At 34.8% G+C, this 12477-nt stretch overlaps 1 protein-coding gene across 6 annotated transcripts in view; it reads right to left on the bottom strand.

The window, feature by feature from the left end:
- RSRC1 (arginine and serine rich coiled-coil 1) overlaps positions 1–12477 on the bottom strand; it is a 447819-nt gene that overhangs the window by 241647 nt on the left and 193695 nt on the right. For all 6 annotated transcript variants that reach the window (XM_027959008.2, XM_027959006.2, XM_060405403.1 and 3 more), the window contains one exon: positions 10210–10246. In XM_027959008.2, coding sequence (XP_027814809.2) covers positions 10210–10246 — 37 coding nt within the window. The remainder of the gene's footprint in view (positions 1–10209; positions 10247–12477) is intronic.

Raw genomic sequence — 12477 nt, forward strand, 5'->3', positions numbered from 1 at the left:
CAAGTTCATGCTGTTTGGATGATCGGATAATATTTTTTAATCATTTACTTCAGAAATAATTTTTAATCAACTTGTAACCAATCAAAATGTTTCAGAGAAATGGATCACTGGCAAGGTACTGCTTCTGACTGAAATGTGAGCTAGTTTCCAGATTTAGGACTTATAAAGTAAAAAATCATGATAGTAACATGATATTAACATTTAATCCATATTTAAAGGTATTTTAATTTGCATATATTCATAGGACACACTTATTTGTTAAAAGGAAAGAGAGAAAAATTTATGGAATTGCTCTTTCAGAAAGAAGAAAAACTTCATGCTGTTTTATCTCACAATCACAGTTTAAGGAAAGCATCTGTTTCAACACACACAATTACCCTAAACCTCAAATATATATTGGCTTAGGTGAAAAAAAAAATTAAAATGTTGAGAGGAAAGGGATTTACTACATTGAAGTCTTTAAATAGTATATGAGGTAATAGATATTTTTTTCAGCATTTAACAAATATATACGGTGTATGAGTAACATAGGTTCACTGTGAGATAATTATGTTCTCAAACTGATTTAGACAAATGTCAAAAACGTTTTCAAAACACAATGGTGAAATATTAAAATAAGACAGGTATTTAAAAATGTAACAGACAAAGGATGAGCAGGGTTCATAACCTCTGCTTTAGAAGAGGTTTCAAAATCTCTGGCTGCATCCTCAAAAGTATGATAATGTATTAACTGTATTTATGCTTCTGTTAAATAAAATTATTAAACTGTGAACTGAAATACAGTCATTTTATTTACAAGTTCTATGCAAAATAGCCTAAAACAGAGAGAAAAGGGCTTTTACTAGAATGTAGCACTATCGATGAGCATGTAATAGCAATCGGCCTGCCTACATTTCTGGCAAGCAGCAACTACAGTCTACAAACCACTGATGGGCTAAACAAGCTATTAATGACAGTTGCTTTTCAACACTTAAAATGGCCAGACTGTGTTGCCTGACCACAAGGACAAGTAGGTCATCACTCTCAAATGTTATACAATATACGAAACATAAATGAGACCTCTGTGGGGAGAAAAAACCCACAGGTATGGCTCCAGAGTTCTTTTGCTATTCAACTATTAATAGAAAGCAAATCCCACTTAAAGTTGTAAATACTTATAACCCATTTTACTAAAAGATTTATCATCACTTATTTAACCTTCCACCTAGAGCTTAACAAGGTATTATTAGTTCTGGTGCCCAGCTCTGGCTCTGAAATATACAACTTAATATCCAGAACCCAAATAAAGAAAAAAAAAAAAAAAAACTGGCCCTCTGCGACTCTCACAGAGCAGTAAGATGATGAAATTGTGGCCCTGTGTAAACCCATGGAGTGTCTGTCTCTCCCAATCATTCATAGGCTGCAGAATCATACTCATGACTATATGGGGGATACATCTAGATTTTTCATTTGATCCAAGGGCCTTGTTCCCTGCCCACTTGTCTTTCAAGTCAATGCCTTTCAATGTATTTTTCTTTCTGGTGTTTGCTGGACCAGCAGCATTAGCCTCACGTGGGAGCTTGCTAAATGTGGACTCTTAAGCCCCACCCCAGACCCAGAGTTTAAACAGTATCTACAGGAGATTCATATGCACATTAAAGATGGAGGGGCACTGACCTAGGTCATGTTCCCCGACTCCTACGTATCTCCAGTTATTTGACTTTTCAGGAAAGAGAACAAGGGAAGCTTTAGAAGTATCATACTGATCAGGATAATTCACTTCATTCTCTGCCCAAGGAGACATGGCACAGCAGTCCTTTCAAGTCAGAAACAACCCCAAAACTATTCTGACCTTAAAAAAAAAGCGACAATTTTTCATTTAGCTCAAACCAATATATTCAGATCTTAAGCCCTCTCCCAAGAGGAAAGGATAGCATTTGTATCGATTGCTAATTAAAAAAAAAACAATAATAGCTATACTATAATCACATGACAAGATTTATCTCCTGTACACTTTTATAATTGTAACAATAAAAATGTATGTTACTGTTAGCTACTTGACTGTATTAAAAACACTCTAAAAAGAAAATATTTTAACCTCCACTGAATATTTCAATAAGAGCTACAACTCACTATATTATCCAGAAGTTAAAAACATAAGAGGAAGAAAAATATGGAGTCAGCTACCTTTGATATAACAGAGAACTTAGAGTCAATTGTCCGCAGTTTAGGACATCATTAATAAAACAAGTCAGAAGCAACATCACCACCTAATAACCACCCACCTCCACTCCTTCAACCCTACTATGTTAACAGATACATACTGGGGTCACATCAGAAAGTCTTTAATTTGTATATGATTTTTCATCTAATAAAAAGTACTATTTCCTTAAGTTCATTATAAAATCTAACTAAGCATGACATTATAAGCAATGATTTTCTCTAAGTCGCTGAGTAGATATTCACACTGAACTCTGAGATGTTTTGTATTCAATTCTGCTGACCACTCTGATCACTCTAGGAGGACTGCAGGGGACTGCATAGGATTCAAGGGCTATTGAACACTGATTTCTGACATTTTTCATTATAAATGTCTCTTTTGAGGCAAAAGTTTTGTTAAGACACCGCCTCTTGCCATCGCCCCTGATAACAGCTTTAATACATAAATGGAAATAAAAACAAAAATCATCCCCAGGAAAAAAAATGTGCAGCACTAAAATGCCAAAATAGTGAACACAGGCCTAGAAGCTGGTGTTACCAGAGCACTAGCTAGAGCAAAGGGGCTTGAAAATGAGTGAAACCAGAAGAGGCAGCCTGAGGAAGCATTGCTTCTGGGAGAAAATCAGGTAAATAAAAAACATGGAGGAAAATAGTAAGAAACAAAGTGCTAAAGAGAAACAAGACATGCCAACCCCTTCCTCCCTGCCATCATCATCTGTTAGAGAATGATGCTTCAATGTATTGTGGAAGGTCTTCCCTGGAGGCTCAGACAGTAAAGAGTACACTTACAATGCAGGAGACCTGGGTTCGATCCCTGGGTTGGCAAGATCCCCTGGAGGAGGGCATGGCAACCCACTTTACTATTCCTGCCTGGAGAATTCCATGGACAGAGGAGCCTGGTGGGCTACAGTCCATGGGGTCGCAAAGAGTCGGACATGATAAGCACAGTATATACTGCAGAAGAGGGGACCCTTAAACCAGGAGCCCTGTCTACAAAACATCTAGGATTTTTAAAGGGAAGGAAGGGAGGGAGAGAGGAAGGGAGGGAAACGAAGGGAAAGAAATCAAAATCACCCCGACATAGTAACCAGATTAAAACACTACAATAGATGAAAATTCTTCCCTTAAAACCAGTTACAAAGCACAAGACTCATTTAGACAAATAATAGAAAGAAAACCTAGAATCAGATATTGAAAGAATAAAAACATAAATGTAAGGGGGAAATATTTCAGATATGAAGGATACATTATAAGGTACACAAAAAAGAATAAATTTGAATGAAAACAATAAGAAATATTGAATTAAACCAGGAGAACAATTGAGAGAATTAAAAACAAAAATAAAATAAAAATCTGTAAAGGTAAAAATATAAGGCCGGTACCAGAGATATCTGGGATATCTGAATCTGGGAAAGATTGAAGGTGGGAGGAGAAGGGGACGACAGAGGATGAGATGGTTGGATGGCATCACCGACTCAATGGACATGAGTTTGAGTAAACTCTGGGAATTGGTGATGGACAGTGAGGCCTGGCATGCTGCAGTCCATGGGGTCGCAAAGAGTCAGACACGACTGATCAACAGAACTGAACTTAACTAAACCAGAGATATCAAAAGCAAGATTCAAATATCTTGAATAATATTTCAAGAAAGTAAAAGGAAACTGAGAGCCAAGGATTTTATGTCCAATCCAAGTTGTCATTCAAGTGGCAAGACTCCAGAAAAACAGCTTGGAATGTGCAAGATCTTGGGGAATATTGTACATATGAGCCACAGCTAAACAGAGAAAGAAACATAGTAAATATAATGATATGCAAGTAATTATGGAGTAATTTCCAGGATATACTAATGAGTGAAAGAGAAAATTACAGTAAAAATATATATAATATGCTTTTTATAAGAAAGAGGAAATGGGAATACATACAAATAAGCATATAGTTGCTGTTGCTCTTTAGTGGCTAAGCAGTGGCTGACTCTTTGGCAACCCTAAGGACTGTAGCCCACCAAGCTCCTCTGTCCATGGGATTTTCTAGGCAAGAATACTTGAGTGGGTAGCCATTCCCTTCTCGAGGGTATCTTCCTGACCTGGGGATCAAACCGAAGACTCCCACATTGCAGGCTTATTCTTTACCGTCTGAGTCACCAGGATATATTCTTAATCTTACGAAAAGCATAGGAAGTACAGACAAGAAATTAATAAAATTTGCTATCTACAAGAAATAGAGAATAGCTAGAAAGGAAGGGGGTAACACCTCTCTGAGAATACCACAGTATATAATATTTTGACTTCTGAAAACATGTTGACCTTATGGATATTCAAGCATAATTAAATCAACAAGAATGGGAACAACGGCACCTAAAATTAAATATGAAGTGAAGTGAAGTGAAAGTCGTTCAGTAGTGTCTGACTCTGCAACCGTATGAACTTTACAGTCCACGGAATTCTCCAGGCCAGAATACTGGAGTGGGTAGCCTTTTCCTTCCCCAGGGGATCTTCCCAACCGAAGGATCGAACCCAGGTTTCCCACATTGTAGGTGGATTCTTTACCAGCTGTGCCACAAGGGAAGCCCATAAATGGGAACAAATGAATGTGACTATATTTCAAATGATTAAACTACACTCAAGGGGAAAAAACTACAAGTAAATCTTCAAGTCTTTTAATTAAGTCTGTTTTCAAAAGATACACTTGTAGTGATTTTGGAACTATTTTATGTATATTATATGATTGAGCAAATGGGTAAACATTTAGTGCTATAGGAGTCTGGATTCTCACTTTACATAAACACAAATATGAAATGGGGGAGAACAAGGAAGAACTCTGTGGTTTGGATTGAAATTGGAGGCATCAGTATGACTCATTTATTCTTAAAAATATCTATCTATGTACTAACCTCCCTCCCTCTATTTATCTGTCTAATCTAGGACTAAAAGTTCCTAGAAGTAAGAAAATTCCAGAGAAAATGAGCACATCACATGTCCAGACCTTGTCTCCTAAATACCATTCTCCTTTAAAATGAGATACAGTAATCTGGAGAAATGGCTGATTCTGGCAGTGGGACAGGGAAGGTTTAAGATGACTCTGAAACATGTTTATCAGAAAAAAAGGACGTGCTTAGGGGAAAAAAAAAAAAAAAGAGTATGTTGAAAGGACCCAGAAATCATCTTGAAAGAGGACTCTCTGGACAAATCTGGCACAATCTGAATGACAAAGTAAATAAGAAAAGTAACTGATAATAATCTGTTCATGAGTCTTTGTTCACAGTAAAAAGAAAAGTAAAATAAGAAGGATGGGCTTTTCTTTAGAGAAGAATGCACATCCGTGCTCAGTCATGTCTGACTCTTAGAGACCCTCCAGACCGTAACCCATCAGGCTTCTCTGTACATGGGATTTCCCAGGCAAGAATACTGTGGGAGTGGGTTGCCAATTTCTATTCCAGGTGATTTTCCTGACCCAGGGACTGAACCCACATTTCCTGCATTGGCTGGTGGATTCTTTACTTACCACTGAGCAAACGTTTCATACACCTTCCTAGAAACATAAAACCTGGGACCTTATAGTAGAACGCTGGCTCCTAAATACAGGGGAGTAGTAAAGCTGGAAAAATCTCATTTTCTCAATCATCAGGCAAGAATTATCAATGGATCATGGGGCACCAACCTTCAAAGGCTATGTTTAGAACTTTAAACAGATATAGTCTTTATGGGTGGTAGACAAGTTTGTGAGAAGATAAATAAAATGGTATTGGGGAGTACACTAAAAGAAATTTAAGCCAAGAATGACACACTGGACAGTTCACAGGAAAAGGTGGCAACACAGATAGAAAGGAATAATGTAATAAAGACTGAATCAGGGCTTGAGAGATTATGACAAATAAATGAATCAACCCCTGAAGAGGTCCGAGGGAAACAAAGTCCATCCATCTTACTCTTCTCTCCATACATCCACACCTGCTTTTCCCTTCCAGGGTTACAGAAGAGCCCATAAACAGAGTACAGACAGTGCAACCATGTATGTGTCCTTGAGGTAAATATAACATACTTCATATCTCATTTTTCTTAACTATATTTAAATTTATACTGGATTTTACCCTCTCTCAGGACAATGCTAATTTTCTATGACAATTCAAGTAAATTTGGAAAGAAAAAGGCTGAAGAAGGCTACATAAATAGAAGAAACTAATTCTAAATGTGTGGGATGCTCTTCTCATTTTATTTTTACACTATGTATTTTTTAAATCAATCTATTATAATCTGTACTTCTAACTGTATTTGGCATACAGTCAATTCAAAGAAAGAGTACAAGGGCTAGAAGGCAAGGGCTATAAGTACTGTTCAGCAAACCTAAAGAGCCCAGAGTTGCTAGATTGACAGGTTTCCTTTGCGCTTAATCAATGAATTCTTATATTTACTTCCTTTTAGACAGTTATAAAGAATATCATTAACTTTACTGAATATTATTAGTGTACAAAACAATATATATATGTATATATGTGATATTATGCTATGTATTCATAATGTTGTTAATAGTTCACAGCCAGTGGGTAAATTTTACAATGTTAAGCTACAGAGTTTGAATAACTGGGGTAAAATGCATTAAAATCATCTACTTCCACCACCTGTTATATTGATCCTGGCTCTCTAATCCCTAAAATGTATTATCTTTGAAATACATTTGATGTCTATGACTCAGATAAAAATTAAATATAACTTAGAGTCAAGAATGGGAAATAATAATTTAACAAACCATTACTCCTGACTATAATTAATACAAGTGGCTATACTTCATCAAAGGTTTTAAAATACCTATAGTTGAAGAATTCTGTTTAGATGAAATCTTATTTTAAAAGTTTAAAAGTATATAAAATAACTAAAAATGGGCACTGTTCTGTGCCGGGGGCCAGCGTGAGGAATTCCGCCCATGGCAAAGGTCATGAGGAAGGAGGCTTGGCATACGCAAAGGCGTGATCAAGCCTCAGGAAACCCCCTGTTCCCGAGCATCTAACCCCAAAACCAGAGTCTGTTTTATGCTCTCACCTACACCTCTGACTTTACGGGGGCTCTCCCCCATAACCGTTTCTCTCGGAGAAGGAGTAAACGTGCAGCTCCAAGGCAATAAAAATTCTTGGGCGTGACAAGAGTGTTTCAGCTTACGGACTCCTCTGAAGGTTATCCAGCCCACCTGTATAGGTTTGTCCAGCCACATGTAATTGCTTGCAGCCTCCCAACCTGAGAGGCACAAGATGTTTTAGACTTACTAAAGGCAAATTATTTTGGGGAGCTAAAATTATTAGTATAGTGTGTTGGTTAGGAATTATTTGGTGAAGGGTTCTTCATTTGTTGTGTCAATAATTACTGCTAATTCCCTGCTCTGGGTGGGACAAGGATGTCTCAGGTCAAACCTCTCTGCTGACAGACTAGCTTGTGTGACAGGATTATCCTTACTGCCGCCACTAGGCACATGATTGTTTACTACCTCTCAACCATAAACAGCACAGAGAGTTTTGGAGTATTTTGAGAGTCTTAATTAGCATAGGACTTTTTCTTCTGTTTGAGTCAATGATTGCCGCCAGGCCTCCATATCCTTAGGCACTTGGGAATATATTAATCAATGTATTTGGAATATAGCAAAGGAAATATGGTAGTTTTTGATGTTAGCAATACTAGACTTTTTGAGTTAATGGATTTTCTCTTTTGTAATAGATCACTGTACTTTGTTATATATCACTGTGTCCTTGCTGTGTAAGAATGTAACTTTATCATATCTTAAGACTAAAATAGATCTTAAGGGGAGCATTGGTGAAAGGATTTTCATTTGTTGGGTTGATGTTTGCTGCTAAATCTCCATGTTCTCTACCCTTATAATGAATATAACTAGCATATAGGAAGAAATAAGTATTAACCTTTAAGCATATAGGAGAAATAAGTATTAACCTTTAAGACTAATCATGTTAACCTTGGGTTGAATAAATTCCTTTCTTGATTGTAACTCACTACACCCTCACCCTATAGGAATGTAACTTTATTTGGAGGGTGGTGCCTGGTTTAAGAAAAAACACCCTTGGAAGAAATAAGTTTTTTTGGTTATCAGAAAGAAAGGATCATAAAATGTAAGCAGGTCTCACTCATGGCTAAAAGATGATGTAATATCCCTAAGACCTTTTTTTTTATACATTTATGTGAAGCACCTGATTTTGACAAAGGTCAGGACTGCTGACCCCCACGTGACTCTGTATTCATCCCTATGTGTAACAAAAGGTATATAAGCAAACCCAAAAATAAAGAAATCGGATCAGTTTCCGGAAAGACTGATTCCCCCATGTCGCTTCTTTCTTGCTCCCGTTTTTCTGGCTGAATTCCCATCTGGAGCATGGATGCTATTCCACTAATCTTCCTACTACACTATCCATTTCTAATCTCTCTCTATCTGTGATTAAATATGTATTTTTCCAAAGACACCGACTCCGTCCCCACCTTCGAATCACCCTGGATCCACCGGGGCTGGACCCCGGCAGTTCTGGCTGAAGTGGGCAGTGGAAGCCTGGCGTGCTATTTGCTATGGGGAGAAAACCTGGCAGCCCAGGGCAGTTAGAAAACCACTGCTGCGCAAGATTACAAGTTAGGTATAAATGCAAGAGATTGTCACTGAAAATAAATTCATACTAGTAAGTATGAAAATGTATAAAATTGAAACAAAGGAAGAATCTAACTTGTTTACTGATGAATATGAATCACATAAATATAAAGTCTTTTTATTAAATAATAATTTACAAGAGATTGGCACTACATTAGCTGTTCTTCCTTGTTATAAGCTGCCAACTGATACTGGCATTAGATGTTTTAGATTAATGTTTTTATTGTAATGTCCATTTGTATCTCCAAAATATATGTTGTACTATTAAGTGAGAAATGAAGATTCAAGAAATAATTTTTAATAATGAGAATAACAATGTTATTTATTTACTTCTAGTCTGGAAATATTTTAGTTCAATTTTTCTAACTTGGTTATTGTGTTCTGCTTTTAATAATCTGTAATTTTTAGCAAGATTTAATCACTTTGAAAAGTCTAGATTTCCTCAGTTTCCTTTAGTTATTGAAGGAAAAACCAAAAATCCTTTCAACTCTAAAACTGCTATAAATAAAAATGGAGCTGCTCCTATTTGCTCTTGTGTGAGCAGAACAAAAAGCACATTAATAGTTAACAAAGCTACAATATGATACACGAATGAAGTCTTGCATGAAAAAACTACTTAGATTGTATTTACAAAAGAATCTCTATCATTAATTATTCAACATTTGGATCTGACCAGAAACCAGAGCATGACTTTATAATGCTCTGTTTAAATGAACTACTTAATGTTGTAATGAACACTCAACGTGGTGAGCTCAATGAATTTTGGACCTGGTATAATACAGCAGTTTTCCAACTTTTTGATCAATGGACATATTTTAATGTTAAGTCAGTTGGAATTTCACTTGTGCTTTAAAAATGTTTACTGAAACCGAAAATTTTGCATCTCAATTATTTTATATTCTAAAACTGAATGTAGTTTAAACCAATGCATTATTCATAAAGCAAAGACATTAGGAAAAACAAAGCTGTGCACTTCTTTCAAGGCTGTTAAATTGCTAAAACATACCACATTTATGCATGCAATATTTGATTGTTTTTTTCTTAAAACACAAGCTTGTTTTTGTCAGATCAAGATATGCCAAAAATTCTACACCAAACATTTTTGTTTATAATTAAAGCAATCATCAATCCAAGGATTGTCATCCATTTTATTTCATCTCTACATCAAAAAAAAAAAAAAGTAATTTAAAAAAATTTTAATTCCCTTGAAATGATAAGATAAATGAAAATGTAAGTGCCTTCACATAATAACAGTAAGCTGACCCTTTGGGAAATGGTTGACTTTCTCAATACAAGGTATTCAAAGCTCATTCAAAAGTGTTCATTTAGAATGCAGATATCAAAGATGATGCAAATGTTCAAGAGAAAATTAGAACTTACCAGATGTTCTAATCCAGCTTTGATGTTTCCAGATTCCCTAAAATAGAAGAATAAAAGTTTAAAATAGTTGTTCAACCCTCGTCTCCTATAATTTATATTTACCTCAAAAATATTGTACAAACCCCTATAATTTTTTCACATATCTTTCCTAATGTTCATAATAACCCCATTTTTAAGGACAGAACAATTTCCTTAGGAACAGATAATTTATTTATATCTAATAGTAGTATTAACACTAAAATTTATATTCATCTAGTAAAATGTTTCAGATTTTTCAGTCAGCGGAGAACAACAAAAAAAATCAAATATATTATCATTTTACTATTTGTACACTATCTTTCTTTTACATTAGCTTTTTCACTTGAGTTTATTTTTTTAACATTTATTACAAAAATGTTCAAACATACAGACTCTATCAACCATCTAGATTTGACATTTTATCTACCATCTACAATTGACATTTTACTATATTTGCTTTATCAAATACCCATCCATCAATAGGTGTATTTTTATACAAAGAATGTGCACAAAAATAATATTTATCAGTGTATAGCTAAGACACTAAATCTTAAATTTTTTTCCTACCATTAATTTTATCAACTTAGTGCCTACTATAAATCAGAAACTAAAATTATAATATTGAAAAATTAATCACCAGTGAAAACACAAACATCAAATATCACAATATATATTTTAAGTATTTAATTTCTTGCTTTTCACTAAAAAAAAAAGAGAGAGACCTGATGAGACAAAATACAAATAACTGTACAAGTAGCAAAGATAATTTAAATACACATTTGGTGGAATATGGAAATAGTTGGATGTTTTTTCCTGATTTCAGTTAATGCTAATTTATTAGTATGAAATGGACTTTCCCCATTTTCACTCTGATCAAGCAGTATTTTAATTCCATTATTAAGACCACACCTTACTTGCTTTAACACAAAATTATACTTCTACCACAATGCAGAAAATAATAATGGAACATCTGACAACAGTACTGCATTCATGATGTTTAATCTTTTCCCCACACCTATTTTTCTCTGTAGGGCTCCCAATGTTATTTCTTTTCTCTTTATTTTGTCTCCAATTTTTTTTTTTTTTTTTCCAAAAATATATTTACTTCTGTTTCCTTTGTCTTGTTATATAATCTTTTTTCAAATTTCCCTATCTTTTCCTTTTGGATCAACTGCTTGAAAACTATACTAGTGGTTTCCAATGTTTCCTCTCACTGCCCAGTCTGGCATCTTGGGAATAAACTCCACTGTCTACTGATTACTACTCCTCTTTAGCCATTCTCTTTTCTGCTTCTGACAATGCTATATAATCAACATTTTAAAATTTAAGGATTTCTGAAACTCATTCCCTGGATATAGTTCTAATGTCAAATGACAGAAATAGATGGCAACAAGGCGTGTCACAGCAGGCCAGTAACTACATAATTATTTTTACCTTTATTATTATAAGATTAATATATTTACCAGAGCTGGAAGTCTGATGAATTTTTAAGTGTTCACAGGGAAGTTTTCATATAACTTGTGTAGTTTAAAATTTAAACAAAAATAATAATACACACAGTAAAACATCTGACAGTGTAATATGTTTGTGTGTGTGTGTATGTATACATACTACAACAGAATTAAATCTTCCTATCACTCACCCCTAGTTCTCAATCACTGATATTAGCTATTTACTTGTCCTTCCAAAGACAGTCTCTGCATATGTGTGCATACTTCTGTGTGTGTCTGTGTGCTTCTGTTTTTCTCTTTTCAACCCGAACAGAAGCATACTATACACATTGCTTTGTTCCTGAACTCAGCAATCTATGTTAGAGTGAAGTATATTTATACTATATAATTCACATCTACTTTATTTTTCCCCATGGGTACATTGTCACACCATGGTTCTTATTGGAAAATAATGCAGTATAAGAGAAGAAAAATGCTCAGATTCAAAGTAAAAGTCCATAATTTATTATCTGAAACCACTGAGGCTAGACATGTTTCATCAGAATATTTTGGAATTTTTTGGTACTCTGTTTTGGTATAAGGATATGCTTTACACTCATTGGATTTATGTATGTTTTATCTACTATTTGAAATGTTCAAAAGGATCCGCTATACTAAATTTTTAACTGGTATTTATGTTTCAGCCAGTTTAATCAAACTTGGCATTGTTTACATATTCAAGTTTTTTTCAATGTTTTGTTGAATGAGTTTAATAAATTGAGCACTAAAGTTTAAAAACAAAATAAGAAAAACAAACAAA

The sequence above is a fragment of the Ovis aries genome, chromosome 1 (genome assembly GCF_016772045.2).
Source record: "Ovis aries strain OAR_USU_Benz2616 breed Rambouillet chromosome 1, ARS-UI_Ramb_v3.0, whole genome shotgun sequence".
In the NCBI taxonomy this organism is placed as follows: domain Eukaryota; kingdom Metazoa; phylum Chordata; class Mammalia; order Artiodactyla; family Bovidae; genus Ovis; species Ovis aries.